The sequence below is a fragment of the Panthera uncia genome, chromosome D1 (genome assembly GCF_023721935.1).
Source record: "Panthera uncia isolate 11264 chromosome D1, Puncia_PCG_1.0, whole genome shotgun sequence".
NCBI classification, from domain to species: Eukaryota; Metazoa; Chordata; class Mammalia; order Carnivora; family Felidae; genus Panthera; species Panthera uncia.
Genome location: NC_064808.1, coordinates 96,513,303 through 96,531,651, shown reverse-complemented (window position 1 = coordinate 96,531,651; position 18,349 = coordinate 96,513,303). Strand labels below are relative to the sequence as shown.

Genomic DNA, 18,349 nt, shown 5'->3' with positions numbered 1-18,349 from the left:
GGGGCTTTCTGGGTTGAAGGCAGCCCCCCCTCACCCCCCCTGCCCTTAAGGATTCCCTAGAGAGATGTTCATGTCCAGTCACCTACCCACAGGAGCACAGATACACGCACACACACAAGCAGTGATAAGAGCACACCCCAAAGTCACCAACACAGTCAACTGTGCTCTGACATCCTTACCATATACTCATACCTGGCGTCACATACACATAACACGATGCGGTTGTCGGCTGCATGTCGATACCCTGATGTTGCCTAAGGTACACCTACCCACAGCCCTCCGTTACATAAGTGCCCCCGCCGTCCACACACACACACACACACACACACACACACACACACTTTTATGATTACCTTTCACCGGGAACTTACCCTCTACCATGTGCTGGGAGTATTCTAGTACTTTAACTGAATTAACTCAGGGGACGTAGGTCCTGTCGATACTCCCGGCTCCAAAGCCTGGGTCCCGACGTGTTTCTTGACTAAGCTCTATGGCCTCCCCGGGCCCGTGATGCCCACGATGGAGCGGGCGATAAGCCGCGTGCTTTGCCTCTTGGCTTTACCGCTCAGGGATTCCCCCCTCAGCAGCAACCATGAGAAGTCTGATTATCCTCATTTTTCAAATGAGGAGACCAAGGCTTTCAGAAGGCACTTCTTCCCTCTCTAAGTCCCCGCTACTGTGGTTGCAGGGGACGGCCACCTCTTACTGTCTGTCTGCCACGCACGCACACACGGCATCTGGCCTTGGAAAGTGGAATTTGGCTGGCGCCGAGGGGCTGTGGCTCCTCTGTGGTGGGCAGCCCCAGCAGGACACTCCCGGGCAGGCATCAGGGACTGCAGCTTTGGGGGCACAGCAGGGGAGGAAGAGAAGGGATTGTATGCACAGGGCTGAGTCCTGTGTGACAAATGCTAATAGCAGCCACATAGGCAACATGATGCGCCAATGGGACACAGGAGGCTTTAATGAGATACAATTTCTCTGCTTTCCCGCAGTGTAATTCAATTAACAGCCAGGAAAACCTAATTTCTTTTTACGAAGAGGGGTGCAGGGGGAGATTCTCTGGGGACTCGGGAACAGGGAGGGGCTGGGCGGAGAGGCATCGAGGAGACCCATGTAGGCCAGCCGCCTCTAATACACAGCCCCTTCCAATACGGCCCCTTTAGGCGGAGAGGGAGAGGGCGGGCCATTTCCCCGAGGTCCTATAGGAAGTCCTGTGTGCACTGAGCCAGTTTTGTCCAAAGCGTTACAGTCCCCGCGCCCGGTACGCTGCCTGGCACCACACGTGGCCAAATCAGAGCAATTCTGGTCGAGGCCACAGATGACATCCAGGGCCCCTTCCCTGATACCCCATGTCATTGCACTTGTCCCTCCTGTGGGCATAGGGCATCCCCGGCACGGTGCGCGTCTTAGACGGCAGCGTCCTGGGATCCTTGTCTCTGGCTGTGAGACTCCCCAGGGCGGAAGCATCTCTGTTCAGGGCTCAGCATATCTGTGGAAAGCTCCCACGCGCAAGGCACCTCTCTTGTTCCCTGCCAGTGCCCCGGGCCCGCCTGCTTGGGTCCGCAGTCAGACTCGTTCCAGGGCAGGGAGGAACCTTGTCGGGCCTTTGGTGCCCAGGCCGCTGCTTTACAGCCATGCCGAAATTTCAGATTTTCTCCTCCTGGTTCCTCTGGGGCCTTCTTGGCAGGCGTCACGGAGAGGAGAAAGGCACCAGACTGGGCGGAAGCCCCCCCCCCCCCCCCGCTCCGGGACCCTCCTGGGGCAGCAAGCCGAGGGGAGAGGAAATCAATTTCAGAAACAAGACAGTTGTCAGAATCCGATGTAACCGGTTCCCGTCTGTGAAATTACTCGCAGGCCGGCTCCTGTCACCCCCGAGGTCCTGCCCGGACCAGCTGCTATTTACATTTTAATTTGATGTGAGAGGCTGATAGATTTTTAAAACACCGCGAGACAGCTCCGCTTCCTTGCTCACCCCCAGCCTCCACAGACTTTCCCACCAACCCCAGGCTTGGAGGTGGGGCTCTGGGGCCCCTAGACTGCCATGGGGACTGTGAACTCTGCATCTATTTGGCCCCTCCTTCACTTCCAGTTGACCCCTTGTCTGGGGCCCTACTTCCCAGGCTGGGGAAAGTTCCTGGCAAGTTTGCATAGACCTTGAGCAGCCTTTGCAAGGAGCTTAATTCTTGTTGAGGAGGGGGCCTGGGGGGGGGGGGGGGTCTCAGCCCCTACATTACCGGTGAGGAAGTGGAGGCTCAGAGAGTTTAAGTGGTTTGTCTAAGGTCACACAGCTGGTGAATGGCAGGAAGGAGGCCAAGCCCCAAGTCCCCTGACAGTCCGTCAGCTCCCTTTCCTTTGGTTCCATTCCAGCCTTCTCCTTCTGCCTGCTTGATTTTTCTCCCACTCTGGGCTTTATCCCAAGAGTGGGGAGCTGGCGGGGGGGGGGAGGGGGGTGGGTGTGTGCGGATGATGTAGTGCCGATGAATCCCGGGGGAGTGCAGGAGCCCGGGATCTGGAGCGGGGCTGGGCTGGTGGGGCCAGGAGGCCAGGCCAGGTGGGGCTGGCCGTGAGTCAGGCATCCTCTGTCTCCGTCTCCCTCCCTCTCTTCCGCCTGGTGAGTGGAGCTCAGCTGGTGTTTCTGACAAGTCCCCAAGCCACCAGGGAGGGAAGATTCAGTTATGAATACCCAAAGGAGAGGAACAGTGTGTGTGGGAAGGGGAATGTGGAAGACACAGAACGGGAATGCCACCGGCTGCTGGGAGAGGCCCGATAACATGTGGAAAAGGCACGGAGTGTCACATTCCGAGAGGAAGGACGGGCACCTCTCCGTGTCACTCCCGGACCGGAGTATGTAGTCCCCACGGTGTTTTACGTTCCCGAGGCCTGCACCGTCCGGGGCTTTTCACGTGCATAAACTCACGTCATCCTCACAACCACCTTATCTTGGTTCCCACGTTTCAAATGGGGAGACTGAGGCTCAGAGAAGTAAACCGCCCAAGGTCACACAGCTAGTAAGTGGCAGAGCCAGGACTCGCCCCAGGGGCCCGTGGTTTTACCCACGATGCGACACCGGCCAGAGAAGGGCAGTAGACAGGCGACCGGGTCGTCAGCACTGGGGTGGGGGGCAAAGAGCCCAGCTTCTTCGAAGAGAAATGTGGTCACATTTGGGGGCAAGAAGATTGGTCTGGGAACCAGGAGACTAAGGGGTTGGGCTATTTTGCTCTCCTAGGTGGGGGGCCTGGGGGAGAGGGTGCAGGAGGTCCTCAGGGCTGGCTGCACATACGAATTACCTGGAAAGCTTCAAAAAAATACTTGTTGCACAGTCCCCATGCTCAGAGGCTCTGGTTTAATTGGTGCAGGGTGGAGGCCGGGGTGGGGGGGACTTGTCACACATGGTTTGGGGAGGAACCGTGGGGCTGGATGGGCCTCATCTTCCACCTCTGGTTCCTCCTCTGTGGCAGGGAGGACAATCTTAAAGCCAATAGGATTGAAGGCAGGGCGGCAAAGTCCTGCTTTTCTTCACCGTCTCCAAGGAAGAAGCTTTCCTTTTCCAGGAAGTCCTTCTGAGAGTCTAACTGAAATGTCTTCAGGATTTGCACAGAGCTTCTCCCTAGTTAGGAAGCTCTGGGCACGCTAAAATGCTTTTTTTGGATATCCCCCTCTTTGCCCTCTGAGAGAAGATTTTCCAGGGGACAGGAGATACCCCCCCCCCCCCCCCAAGGCTCTTGAGAGCTCTGTAAACCCACTTGTCAGAGGAGAAGGGAGCCTCCTGGCTCAGCAGCTCTCATCTTTTGTTTCTGGAAGGATTACATGTACCCATCTGAGGTGAGTGGGCCCCTCCTTCCCCCCATCCAGCCCACTCCCCTTCCTCCCCCCCAGGCTTGTGTCTCCTTGTTAACAAGATCGTGACAAGAACACAAGAACGTAGCCCTGTTTGGAGGTGTGAGATAAGCTGCCACAAAGGGGCATTGTTGGTGCTCGGGGTGGCGGGGCGGGTGGTGGCTCTTTCAGCTCAGCCAGGCAGCAGCTCCAGGCTTCCCCAGAGAAGAGCTGGTGTGTGTGTGGGGGGCGGGGGGGGGGGGGGGGTACCTTCTGGTGCCTGCTTTGTTTTCTCCCTTCTTAAAGAGCCAGGGCCGTGGCGTTGTTAATTTGATTGCACCCGCTTGGGCTGCATGTCTCCCCTGATTTGCCAAGCTCCACCTGAAGCATGAGATGAATTCAAATTGCATGGAAGCAATCAGCTTCGCTCTGAGGGGTGGTGGGGAGACGCCCGGGGAGCCGGGGGCCCGTGGGACCCTAGCTGCCCACCGCCTGCGTGCGTGCGGGCACAGCTGGCAGGGTCGGCGTGTGCGTGAAGGGCTGGGCTGAGGGTCGTGAAGGGCGGCATCTGTGAGACTTGGACCGCAAACCTGCTCCCGCTCCAGGGTGGTCTCGGTGGAGACCCACCGGGCCTCGCTTTCTCCGGCTATAAAATGGGGTCAGGCAGTTCTTCTTTGGCTCCTTGCCAAGGAGTACAAAGCGGACTTGGGGAGTATTCTCACGTCAGGGTGGGAACCCGCTTCTCCCCCGTCTCTGGTCTTCCTTCTCCAGAATGTTGGGAAAATGATCGCTCATAACAAAAATAGCTAACACTTACGGAATGCTTATTACGTGCCATGCGCCTCGATTAATGAATTATCTCATTAAATTCTGCGGCCCGACTCCCCCACCGTTCTAGAAGGTGGGAGGCGTTTTTATTCCCATTTTCGAGATGCGAGAACACTCGACTCTGAAATTACCTTGAACACCGGAACGCTTTCAGGAACAAAAGGAGGTGGTGCCGACTTGAGTTACTTGGAAAGCACCAGGTCATCGCCGTGAGAGCGCCCTAAACCAGGAGTCAGCAAACTTTCTGTGTGTAGGGCCAGCCGGTAAACATTTTAGGCTTTGCAGGCCCTAGGTCTCTGTTCAGATGACTCAGCCCTGCCACCGTAGCTCGAAAGCGGCCGTGGACGGTAAGACGGGAGGAACGGGAGAGGCTGCGTTCCAGCAAAACTGGAAGCCGGCCAGGCTTGGCCCCAGCCCCGGTGTGCTGACCCCACCCCGGCCCTAGAGTTCGGCACACAGGAGTTTCTGGTTGGGACACTGGTTGCCTTGAGACAAGGACAGCCGCGGGATGTTGGAAGGGAGGGCGTCTCGCCTTGCAGACTTCTGGAAAGCACGCGTGTGTCGAAGACATCACCGGGCACGGGTACTGGTACGGCCTGAACGGTGTCCCCCGCAAAGGGATACGTCAAGTCCCCAGGAGAGACGGGCGCGGAGGAAAAGGGCTGTAAGGACTCCCGGGGAGAGGCCGGGGCGCTGCACCCACAACTCGAGGGCTGCGGGGAGTCCCCGAGGAGGCAAGGAAGGACCCTCCCCAGAGGCTGCAGAGACGGCACCGCCCTGCCGACATCTTGATTTTGCATTTTTAGCCTCCCTGGATTGCGAGAGAACCCATTTCTGGTTTTTTAGGCCCCCTGGTTCGCGCTCCTAGGAAACAAACACAGGGATCCAGCGCGGGAGAGAGATCTTCCCGCCAAGTGCCAGGGAGGAGAGGCCGCGTCTCTCCTCGGTGGAGCTGGAGGGGACTTTCCACCCCCTGCACCGTGGGGAGCCCGCTCCCCGTTACGCTCCCACCCCACGCAAGGGCTGGCGGTAGGCAAGCAGGTTCGAGGGTCTGTGAGGGCCACACACACTCGACCCCTACCCCCAGCCCCAGAGATAGACACTCACTCAGTGAGCGCTCCGTGACTGCTGAATAATGGGTGAACGGCGGCAGGCCTGGGCACGAGCAGACGTGAGCTGGAGAAAATCTTCAGAGACTCCATCTGGCCGTGTCTCGAGCCTCTGCAGACCTGAGAGGCCAGACGCAAGCCCGGTGCTCCTGGGCTGGAGGCCCCGAGGACCGGGCAGGGATGGGGGAGGGGGAGGGGTTCTGGGGGGATTCTCCAGTCTGCCCACCAGTCCCCTCCTTTCTGGCCCAGGACAGGACACCGGCCAGCTACACACAGACTCGTGAGTCACCGTAGGGGGGTGGGCACTGCATCTGGGCCAGCAGGCTGCTCTAGGTAGAAACCCTGGCAGTGTGGCAGCCAGTATCCGGCTGCCTCAGAGCACGCCGCCGTCCCACCTTGCCCTGGCCACAGCGAACACACCCGCCCTCCATTCTCATCTCCTGCATTTCTACTGGTGGCACCACGGTGCTTCTCATCGTGGCTTCAGGCCTTGGCTCTCCCGGCGCCTTGGTCCAACCCATCATCAACGCCTGGTGCTTGTTCCTTTGTAATGACTGCTAGATCCCCTGCTCAAGATCCTAGCATCACTTCCAGCTGTCGGTGCCACTCTTTCCACGAGAGCTCTCTCCCCGATCCCAGTGTGCCACCCTGTCATTAGAGTTTCTCCTCGCGGCCTTCCACACGGCTTCCTACCCCAGGGCCTTTGCTCGTGCTATTCCTTCCACCACCTCTTCTTTAAGGCTCAAGTCCCACTCCTCTAGAAAGCTCTGTCTGACCATGCCTGTCCACGGTGGGGTTTTCCTTCCAGGACCTAACATTGCACCGGTTGCCCCAGACCCCTTGCACGTGATCTTGCCTTGTTTCCAGCTCCCTCACTAGTCTGTCAGTTCCAGGAGCGGTGATTTATCAGGAAGTGCATGTTTCCTGCTTGACTGATCCAACGATTTACTCTGTTCCTACCATGCGGAGAGGCTTCCATCATAACGGGGAGAGCAGATCTGGGCTCCTCACTTAGGGTGGGGTTTGGAGGCGCTGCTTCAGCTCTTTGCCGGCCTGCTTCTTATCCAGTAAACTGAGCCACCCAGTGATAACCCCAGCTCCCTTGTGTCTCAAAGTGTTTACTGTACCTTGATTAGCACGCAGGACACACATAATCCTTTGTCAATCAGATCTGCTGGAGCTGAACATAAGGAAGGCCTTGAATGACACCTCAGAGCCCAGACCCATCCGGATGCTCTCCTGTGGTCACGGTCACAGGGACTGCCTGCCCCCACTGCCTAAAGCCTCTAACAAGGGCGCAGGGGCCCCAAAGAGCCTGGGGACAAGACGTCCCCAGTCCAAGCACTTTCACATCGGGAGCGGAGGTTGTACATGGGCAAGGTCACTCCCTCCTCCTATCCCTTCAGTAAGACGCTCCTCCACTTGTCAGGGGGCCCGGCTTGTCATGGTGATGAGGGGAGGAGAGGTCAGGGAAGGGGGCTGTCCCACGTGGAGACTGTCATTCTACCCTGACACCTGTGCAGAGGACCCTTCGGGGGCTAGGTTTGGCATGTGATGTGACTTGCTCCAATGACACAGCTGGCCTCTTGAGGTCAGTAAGATCTCCCACGTTTCTTTGGTTCAGACTTGTCTTTTTCTGTAAACCCTGAACGTGGCCCATTTGTTGAGCTCTGTTAATGCCTTAGGGGCTGAGGGAAGGGGAGAGAAGGATTGTGATTTCTCTTAACAGAGGAGCAAACAGAGTCCAGGGAGATGAAGTGACTGGCCCCAGGTCACCCAGGGTGTAATGGGGGACACTGAGATAAGAGATCAGGACTCCCATCTCCCTGCTCAGGGCCTTCCTGCCCCCTGAGCCATCCACTCATTTCGGCGTCCCTGGGTCCTGCACAGGGTGGGGAGAGCCTGGGCGGGCCCCTGGCTGCGTATCCCTGGGGAGGGTCTAGGGGCGGGGATTGCAGGACGGAACCTGGCCTGGTGACAGGACGTGTCCAACCTCTCTGCTCACCCCTGTTTGAGGAAGCAGGAGACAAAGTGCCACTCCTCACTCTATGAAGTTGAAGATCAATAAGGCCAAAGAGCCCGCTGGATAATTATTGCCATGGAAATCACGGCGATGGCTCATTCCCTCCTCCCCTCCCATCGCTCCCTCCTTTACCGGAGGCTGGGAGGCCAGGCCCCAGGCTTGCAGAGACCCTAGGCTTGGCATACACCAGGGTGGTGCTCCCTCGGCTGCCTCGAGGCTGGGCAGCTGACTGGTGACCAGCACTGGGGTGAGCAGGGTAGGTAACGTGCCCAAACTCCCCGGCCGTGGCAGGGCCAGCGTCGGACCCAGGCCGGTGTGACTCAGCAGCCAAGCACTGTGCTTCTCTGCCACCTGCCACTCTGCCTTCCTGCTTCGTCCCCTGACTGCTGAACTGGCAGAGGGGCTATCCTACCCACCCTTCGGCCAATCAGGGAGGCTCATCAGGGCAGAGGGAAGCACCAAGGGGGTGACCTGTGACCCTGCGTGACGGGACCAGACCTCTGGGCTGGGGTCAGTTGGCCTGTTGTCCCCAGCAGGGCAGGCCAGAGTGGGCAGAGGCCTCTGCTGAGCTAGATGCCAGAGGCAGGCATTCCCACAGAGGGCCCGGCCTGCAAGGGACTCCAGTCTGGTGAGGACACAGGCCCTCCCGCCAGGGAGCACAGAGGAAAACCTTGGGCCAGGTACTTGGCCTCCTCATGCCTGTTTCTTCTTGTGTGCAGAGAGGGCCCTTCTGAGTATGTGTGCGGACATCCCAATCCACACGTCCCAGGGCCTTCTGCGTGCCCTGCAAACAGCCGTCCCTTAGGCCTCAGGGTCATGCTGCTGGCAGGGAGTCAGGTCCCTGGGAGGACAGACTGAGGAAGACACTGTGGAAGATCCTAGAAGTCAGCTCGGGGCATTCCCTGGAATGTGGTCCAGAAAGGGAGTTGTGGGCTCTGGGGAGTCATTTCCTTTGGCCATAGACTCCTTGCCCTGTGGGAGGGGCAGGGGCTCTGAGGGCAGAGGAGGCCTTCTAGAGCCGGAGCCCCAGTCACTGGGTCTGTGGGAGGTGCTGCTTCTGCCCGACAAGAAAGTCTTTCCTTTGGGCAAATTTGAAATTAGGATCATCTCGGGTCATTGGATACACCAGACTTTGCATCCCGCCCTCTGTACTGCACCAACGGTCAACCGCTACCCGGGCCTGGGACCCCCCTTCCCTGGGTGGGCTCCCTCCACTCCTCCAGTCCCCACTTGGGCTCCATTCTCCGTTCTCCTGCCTTCCAGTGACTCTGCGGCCGGGTGTGTGCCTGTGGAGGGCTCTTGGATCTGGCTTTAATTGGTCTGACATTTTGCTAAACAAACAAATCAAAACTCAGACCAAACAGAGAGCCCTTATGGGTTTAATTGGCCATGGGTTCTGCCTTGGCCCAATCACTGGAGCCTTTACAAAGTGGAGGGGAGTCTGGGGGATATAACGGAACCTGTCTAATCAGGGAACCTGCTGCCTAAGAGGGCTTCTGAGTCCAGGGAGGCACTGCCGTATGGTGGCACAACATCAAAACACAAGCAGCCCCTTGCACTCCAGACTAAGCAGCCTGGCTTTGTACCTGCCTCTCCATAAAGCATTCCCTTTGAAGATGGTTTATTTTTTTTTTCCTGTGTGCCCGCTGGAGCAGGGACTGCCTCCTCCTCCTCCTCCTTTTGGTCATTATCTCTCTCTCTCTTTTGCATTTTAAAAAGGAGATAAAAGGTAGCTGGGTGTGGTATTTTCTTCTGTTAACTGCATTTATTCAACCAAGTTCTGGGAGGAGGTCTGGTGTCCCGAAAGGACCATGTGCACACTGCTAGAGTCATGGATCGTCTGAGCTGGAGAGGACGTTGGGATCGGTTAGCGACTAGCTGCTAGTGTGGGCCTCTTCTTGTACAGATGAGAAAACCGAGGCTCAGAGGCGGTAAGGGATGGCTCTTGGAGACGTGGCTGGTGGGTCACGGGGCCAGGACCAGCATCCGGTCTTCCGGCTGCAGATCTTTGCTCTTCCTACCAAACCGTGAGTCCACAGAGGCAAGCTCTGGTCTCAGCTGGGACTGTATGTGCCAGTGACCTCGATCCAGTGCCCTACCTTCTTTAGGAAGGAGCTTTTGCCTGCTGACCTCACAGGCAAGGCAGGGGAAGAACTTTGTAAACTATTAAGTGCTGGCCTTGTGAAAGTGTCAAGACTGGCCTGGACGCTCAGGCAATCACGGGCTTAGCTCACACCAGCACTCTGGGGACGAGGAGGACCCGGTTGGTTGCCAACAGGGATGTCCGGGGGTTGGAAAACCACCTGCCCACTCTAACATGCCCTTAGCAACCCAGGGCCCCGAGGATAGGCTCTGCATGGCAATCCTGTAAGCATCAGCTCTGGAATGCCAACTCCCACCAAAAGTCCATGCTACTGGGGCGCCTGGGTGGCTCAGTCGGTGGAGCGTCCGACTTGGGCTCAGGTCATGATCTCGCGGTCCGTGGGTTCGAGCCCCGCGTCGGGCTCTGTGCTGACAGCTCAGAGCCCGGAGCCTGTTTCAGATCCTGTGTCCCCCTCTCTCTCCGCCCCACCCCTGCTTGTGCTCTGTCTCTCTCTGTCTTTCAAAAGTGAATCAACATAAAAAAAAAAATTAAAAAAAAAAGTCCATGCTACTTAGAAAGAAAATACCTAGCTTCCAAAAACCACAAGCACCTGGCATTTCATTTTCCCTGTCCTTCCTCCTTCCAGTGTGTGGCAGGCACCTAAGTTCCAGCTCAGCAGACGACACTCGTGGCCTTCGTTGCCTCCATGCCCCGCGCTATGCCTTTTCCCCTGGCACGGGATACCTCCGCCGCTGTCCGTTCCTGCCAGAATCCTTGTGTTCTTCCAGCCCCGCTTGGAGACTACTGCTTTTGTGGAGCTTTTCTTGACACTCCCTCGTTCACCCCAAAGTTAAAATTGATTTCTCCATCCCCGATTCTCTTTGTATCACTTTGCAGCCTTTGGAGGCATTTATTTTGTGCACTATAGTCATTTGGGGTATAGGTCTACCTCCTCCTCGAGATTCTAAATTCCCTGAAAGCAGCAACGGTGTCTTACTCATCGCTAGATTTTCAGCACCTAAAACTAATGATTACTAACGATTATCGCATGCATATTTTGTGCCACGAACTGTATCGATTGCTGTGAGCGCACGTCTCGTGTGAACCTTCCTGATGAATAAAAAGTATTGTAACCTCAAACTTAGGAGGAAATTGGGGCTTGCAGGGATCACCGTCCAAGACTTCATAGCTCTCGGGGGGCAGACCTGAGATTCGAACCCTGATCTGCCTGGTTCTAAAGTCTATGCTCGTGGTCACAGAGTTTTATTGATGTATTTAGTGAGTGCTCAGTGGAGATCTACTGAGTTATCATTGGAAACTGTAGGGGTCCACGGTGTAGACACTTCCCAACAGAAACCAGCCACAAATGATGCTTTTTATAACGTATGTCCCTTTGATGTGTTTACTTTCTTTCTTTTCGTCTAAAGTGGGGATTAAGGTCAATAAAAAAGCGTGAGATCTGATAAGGTGGAGCCATATTGGGTCAACATTTTCTCGAGTGTGTTACAGGCACTGAGGCTGGCCTGGAAATGGGCTTTGAGGGAGGCCTGGAAATGACAGGTCTCTGTGGCCAGCTCTGCAAGTGGGTGGGGGGAGCACTGGTGGTGCTGTGTCCGAGATGGATCAGGGACGGCTGGGAATGGCTTGCCCTCCAGCAGTCTCATTGATGACCCATGCGCCCGGCTCTTTTAGCTTCCAGGGCCCTTCCGGGGCCCTTTTAGCTGAAGTCAGAGTGGGGAGATGGGAGAAGGCCCAGGGAGAACGGAGGAGGAAAGGACAGCAGCACGGGGGGACGTGCGAGGGGAGTAGCTGGGGGTCGGAACAGTACGGCTGTGTGCACGCAGCAGGGTTTAGCTCCGAGACAGTCCCCGAAGAAAACTGGGAACACCCGTGCCCCACCCCAGCGTGCACCCCCGTTCCTCAACATTGCCACTCTGTCACGGGTAATCTTCTGAGCTGAGTAGTGTGTATGTAGCATGATTCGGGCTGCTGCAGAAGGGTAGACAGACTCTCCAGCCCCAGACAGAGGCCCTGCCGCGCTCAGTCCGCCCATACCCACTGCCCTCGGGCCTCAGTGGCCCCTGGCCCTGCGCCCCCTGTCTTGCTGGCATTCGGGGCAGCACAGGGGCCCCCGGCATGGCTGGGGCAGGTCACTGGGGAGCATGGGATACAAGGGGGCGTCTGCGACACAGAAAGCGTGTCAGGAAAAGGCCATCTGAGGAGCACGCGAGCTGAGGGGGGTGAGACGGCACAGCTGGAAGGCAGCCTGGCGGCTGAGGGCGGTGGCGGAGCAGAGGCTGTGTGAGGAGGTGCTGACAGACACCGACTCACAGGCGGTGGGGAGGGAGGTGCGGCGAGCGGGAAAATGTGACCCGAGGTGTTGGTGAGACAGCAGATGTGAGAAAGGCATGTGCGTGTGCCTCGCTGTGGAAGGAAGCAAAGGGAAGCGACAAGGCGGCTGAGATTAGGGAGCAGGTCCGTGTGTGTGTGTGTGTGTGTGTGTGTGTGTGTGTGTGTGATTTTGTGTTGCACATGCTCGCAAGGCTGGATTTACAAAATGTGCTTCCTCTGAGTATCTCTGGGTGTCACATAGCTGCTTCCTGGGTTGTGCAGTGCGGACAGCACAGAAAAAATGCAGGCCCTGGGAGGTGAGGTGAGTTGCTCAGGGTCCCCCCCCCAGGACACCAGGGACGGCCTGACGTGAACTGAGTCTCCTCACACAGCCCGCCTCCTGACTGCCGCATCACCCATCACCCAGGTCCCTCTTGTCCCACCAACCGTGAGCCACAAAGCCACAGCCAGGCTCGTCTGGTAGGATGCCCTAGTTTAGAGAAAACAAGAGCAAAAAAGGGGGAGGGGAAGCCTAAGGGTCTGGGCTCCCTCCTCTCTGCCTCTGACAGTGGCCAGATAAGGATCAAATACCAGGGATGGTTCCAGAAGGAGCCTGCTATTCCTCTCACCTCACGCAGGCAGAATTAGCGACGTCCGCCCCGGCTGAGGGATGTAGATTGATTGCCTGGTGTTATTAAGGACAAAGTGCTTTTTGATAGTGTGAGGAAGCAGCTCCCCAGGGCGGGGATTCCGGCGCTCGGAGCTCCCTGAGCATCGATCGCTGGGGCTCCCCTGTCTTGTGCTGAGCTGAACATAGGCGCCAGCAAGCGATAAAGAAGCTATGATCCTCAGCCGAGGGACCCCACACCGGGCAGTCATTCCCACACCTACCCCGCAGGGACTGTTAGTACGAATAACAAAATTGCTAAGTTTTCCGCAGCGTGCCGGGGGCCAGCGACCGTACTGGCTGCTTGACATATGTTATCGGACTCACGCTCGACACGGAACGTAACAGGCAAAGGTACTACCACGGTTTTCATCTTCTCTGTCGGGAAAATGAGGCACGGCGAGGCCAGGCAAGCTCGTCAAGGTCACAATACGTACAACGTGGCGCCCAGACTCACACTTGGCTTCGGTCTGGTGTTACAACACAGGCTCCCACCGCCGTCCCTCGCGGCCCACGGTCCGTGGCCCGACCCAGAGCCAGATGGACACCGTTCCCCTGACGCGATACCTGGGGGCCCATGACACAGACCCCTACGAGTGTCAAGGGATAGGCTCATCTGGTAGGAATATTCGGCTATGATCCTCAGGAATATTCTGGAATATTCTGGAATATTCAGGAATATTCTGGGCTTCCGAGGCCCACGAGGCCAGCTCTAGGTCCGGGGATTTGGAAACCATAGAGCATCTAGTGATGCGTCTTGTTGCTCTTTTGGCTTCCCCCAACTATCTTCCCCTTTCTGTGATCAGTTCCCGTGTTACTCAGATAGTGTGGTCGGGTGGGTGGGCTGGAAATAAACCTCGGGCCCAGGGAAGAAGCTGGAGCCTAGACAGGTGAGGTGACCCGGCCAAGGACCCAAGGCTCATCCCGTAGGACTCGGAGCCCAAGGTTTTCCGCCCACAGGACTTTCCCCCACACTGCGTATGAGGTATCCTCCTTTCTAGGCCACAGACACGTTACACACAGCAGGTATGCATTGGGTGGCAGAAGTTAAGTGTTTGATAGGATCGTGCAGTTGGAACTGCCAACCTGCGGAGCAAAGTGCACAGCATGGGACCCCGTACTCGGGTTCAGCAAACCAGGAGCTTATCACGACGGCAGTGGAGTGAGCTGGGGCTGCTCAGGGAGAGGACCTTGTTTTAGATGAGCGGGGGTCCCGAGTGCACCTCCGACCGGGAGCCCTCCCTGCCTCCCGCCCACATCTGGAACAGAGGCAGCCGGGCCGGGAGGCTGGGTGGGTGCGGAGACGGGCCCCGGCCTGTGGTCGGGGGGCTGGGAGGGCCGCGTGCGGGCAGGACTCACTCTTGACGGTGAGGAACATCGATTTGCTGATGTCGGTGCCCACGCCGTTGCTGGCCTGGCAGAGGTAGTAGCCCATGTCCTCTTCCAGGACGTGGCGGATCAGCAGCGAGCTGTTGGCCAGGATCTGGGTGCGGCCGGTGAGGGGCACCGGGTGGTACTGCTGTGGGCTCCCGCTCCCTGGAAGGAGGCGGCCGTTAGGGGGCTGGTTCCCCGGGCGAGCGGGCAAACGATCTGGGCCGGGAAGGGCTGCCCCAAGGGATGCCCTCATGGCCTTCTCTTGCTGCTCTAGGCCTATTTTGTGGCATCCCGAAGGACTCCTCGGGGCGACAGGAAGAGCCTCACAGAGGCCGGGCCCTGCCCCGGCTCTCAGGTAAGGAGGTGGAATTGGGGGCCTCAGCTCAATGCCCACCTGGGCACTGAGCTTCGGGGCTGCACTTGGAGAGGAAGAGTTGTTTTCAGGCCGCTTGGCCACAGGCAAAGGGAAGATGGAACCCTCCAGTGGCAGTCGCCTGGTCTTGGATAGAGGCCAGCTGTCCTCCAAGGGGGGCTTTGCGGTACCTCCTCCCCATTCCCCCAGTATCAGTGATGGGCATGGTCCACAACAAGAGGCTGGCATGGGACCTAGATACCAGATGTACCCCTAGGATGAGGAAGGGCTCCAAGAAGGACCACAATCCCAGCATAAGTTGACTGGTGACAAGCGGGAGTCAAGGAGGTTCCGGGTCCCCGGGGCAGGGTGGGGAGGGCTGGGGAAAGCAGGCAGACGCGGAGTTCTAGGGCTGGATGGGGGGAGGGGAGAGATCAATCGGAGGGGACAAGAGGAAATTTGGAGTCGGCACGACCGTCATTCGTGGTCTGCAGAGCCCTAGGGGTGGCTGAGGATGATCTCCAGAGCAAGTATAGCCTGGCGTCCCATTAAAGCTCAGAACCCGGCTCCCACCACCCCTCTGCACCCCCGCCAAGGCTGGGAGTTGTGTGCAGGAAACAGGCCCAAGTCCCTTCTCCCCATTCCCTGACCGTGCTCGGAGACGCTGGCTGGCCAGGGGCTCACCCTTGGCATGCTTCCACATGACCTTGGGCGGGGGGTAGCCATCCACTGAGCAGTTGAGCACACCAGCTTTGCCATAGATGCCGTCCTGGTTGTTCGGCTGCACCACAAATCGAGGGGGCACTGCGGAAAGAGGGAAGGCGGGGAGAAACAGATCATCTGTCTCTAACGGGTCTTCTAGAGCTTTGGGTACCTTCCATTCTGTGCCAGCCCCGTCTGGACCGTCATCAAGCCGGCAGCAGGAGGCTCTGAAACCCGAGATGCTGAGGGCTTTTGCTGAGCACCGGGAGTCCTGAGTCCCCGGCTCTGACTCTGTCAATGACTAGCTGAACAAGGGTCTTCTCCTCCCCCAAGGGTCTTCCGGGTCCTGGCCCGGAAAGTAAGAGACTTGGATTTCTTGATCTCTAAGGCTTCCCAATGGAGCCAAAGTTCCCTCAGCCCGTGATTCAGGGCTCGAATCTAGAGAGACTGTCAGCAGCGGACCGAGCTGGACCCTCCCTCCCTCACCACCGGCCTCTCTGCTCACCACGCACGATGAGCTGGCGCTCCCGGCTCACGGTGGCCGCCGCATTGCTGGCGATGCACGTGTAGTTGCCGTTGTGCTTGAGGGAGACGCTGGAGATCTGCAGGGAGCTCATGAATTCCTTGCTCTCGATGGTCACGCCCGAGCCTGAGATGATCACCTGTCCGTCCTTCCTCCAGGTGATACGGATGGGCATGTCCCCCGAGGACACCACGCAGGGGATGTAGAGCAGCTGGCCGATGGAGGCAGGTGGGAACTCAAAGGGCTGGATCAGAGGGGGCACTGGGAAGGCAAGGGGGAGTGCTGCTGTCAGCCCCCAGGCCCTCTCGCCCCAGCCTGGCCAGCAGCACGGGTTCCCTGCCCCACCCCGACTCCTCCTGACCCCGGGGCTGGGAACAGAGTTCCCGGGGGCACCAGGGCCTTGTTCTATACACTCAGGATCCCTTGGGGTGTCACTGTCCCTTGATGCCCATCCCCTCGCCCACCCAGGCCTGGACCCACTGTCTCTGTGTAGGGCACTGGCTGGCCGGCATTAATCCTGATCCTCAGATTTTCCCCGGAATTTGGTGATGATTCACGTGCCTCTTGATTCCCATCTGCCTGTGGACACAGCTTGGCTTTCACCCTGACGGCCCTGCTGCTCCTCGATGGCCCTGTGTCACTTTCTCATCCCAAAGATGCATCGGCTCTCTGGGGGCCTGGGATCGACAGGGATGCCGTGCCCCGAATGTTGGGGGTGGAGGAAGGGTGGCTCTGAGACTGTCCCCTGTGCATGCCCCACAGCTGTGCATCTAAACCCAGGGTGCTGCCTGCTGGCCTCCTCCTGCCGAGGTGCCGTCACCCGCCCCAGCCCTGTCCGCTGTCGTCAAGTGTTAGCACAGGTGAGGGGAAGCCCTCGTCACTGGCTGCTGTGTCTGCCTTACGCTCACCCTCTCACCACCAATAACGTGGTGTGGGCTTAACTGTCTCCAGTTTACAGATGAGAAAACTGAGGCTCGGAATGGAGAAGTAATTTGCCCTGGTCATCCAGCTCCTAAGAGGTGACAGTGGGATTTGGGACCTGGTCTGCCTGCTCTCAGAGTCCAAGCTCTCTCCCTTATGCTGCCTGGGTGCCTCTCTGAGAGAGCCCCAGACAAGCCCAGCCCAGTGACCCTTTTGTCTCATCCGTGAGCTCCCTTTGGGTGGCAGGGAGGAGCAGAGAGAGAGTCCTGTCATTTGTGAGGCAAGCAGTTTGCTGTTTGTCCCGCTAAGTGGCATCCACACAGCCTCCCTCTCCCCCCACCCCATCCCCCGAGATCCAGCCCGCCCCACCGCCCACATCTTGGCCCCTGTGGGGCCTGTCTGGAGCCTGAGCTGCCGTGAGAGGGATCCTCCTTTCTCAGCTCTGGCTAGAGCACCAGCCATTATCTTTATGATAACTCAATCAGGCCACAGTGACTTCCCCAGCAAGTGGGGGGAGAAGGGAGAGAAGGAGACAGACAATTAGCTTAACAAGGATGAGCACCCAGTAGATGAGATCTCCTTTCTGCAGTCAAATAATTAAATTACAAGGCTGTCCACAGTCCTCTGGCCTTCTCCCAGGCACCAGCCCCACCCCCTAGGGAAGCCTGCCACTTTCCACGCTAGGCCCACTCACAGTGGCCATCAGCAAGGGCGAGCCCTGGGGGGAAAGGAGGGGTAGCATCCTATGCATGCCGGAGGCCCTCCCTGCACCCTAAACATTCTCAGGGCTCGGCAGAGAGCTGCTGTAGCAGAGAGGCCTGGTGTGGGCATAGAATAACCTTTGGCAGCCCTTTGGATCCCTCGGAAAGTTCTTGATCAAGAGCCTAGGTCTAGAGGAAGCCACATTTAGGAGGGATATTGCCCCCATGACCTCTGGGAATAGAGCCATACCCTTCAGCCGGGTATGAACCTTCCCAATGTCATCTCCCACCTCACCCTTCATCCGGCCACAGGGGCTCCATCAATGCACCACAAATACCCACCACTCCCACCCTTAGCTCGTGCCTGGGTGAACACCGCTGGGCATTTGTCCTTATTTCCCACCATGTGCTCCACCAAGGGCCCACATCCAGGCCCAAAGTCCAGCCAGGTTTTCTGGGGCTTTGGTCATTGTCTGGATCTCCCCATCCCCGTCTCCCCTGGGTTGGGGCCTTGCCCCAGTATTCTGGATAGTTTGCTGGGCCTTGGGTATCTCCGCATAGATTTCTCTAGAACCCTGACTCTGGTAACAGCCCAATGCCCATTGCTGAGATTTCCCAGAGGTCTCTCTGTTGAGCTCCGCTGATCTCCCGCCCTACCCCCTGGCTTGTTCGGGTGCCGAGATCAGATCGAGGCTTCTGGCCTCATTGGACTTTTTGATGACATCGCGGCAGAGACCCTGATATGCCTCCAATCTATTTCCTTAGGCCAAACAGAACCGGTCCTGGTCCAGTTCTCCTTCCCACAGAGGCCCAAAGCCAGAGCCCGCAGCACCCGGTGTGCACCTTCACCATGAGAGCTGTCACATGGCAGTGAGGTGGTGGTTTGCACTGCCACCTTCCCTGGGGGGGCTGGAGCTCC

General features: G+C 57.9%; 1 protein-coding gene across 1 annotated transcript in view; it reads right to left on the bottom strand.

Annotated features, from left to right (window-relative positions):
- The window catches only part of LOC125929689 (Down syndrome cell adhesion molecule-like protein 1), a 99,297-nt gene that overhangs the window by 64,472 nt on the left and 16,476 nt on the right, over positions 1 to 18,349 (bottom strand). Inside the window, exons 6-8 of the mRNA XM_049641106.1 lie at positions 15,791 to 16,069; positions 15,268 to 15,387; positions 14,217 to 14,393 (exon numbers count right to left, since the gene is read on the bottom strand). Coding sequence (XP_049497063.1) covers positions 14,217 to 14,393; positions 15,268 to 15,387; positions 15,791 to 16,069 — 576 coding nt within the window. The remainder of the gene's footprint in view (positions 1 to 14,216; positions 14,394 to 15,267; positions 15,388 to 15,790; positions 16,070 to 18,349) is intronic.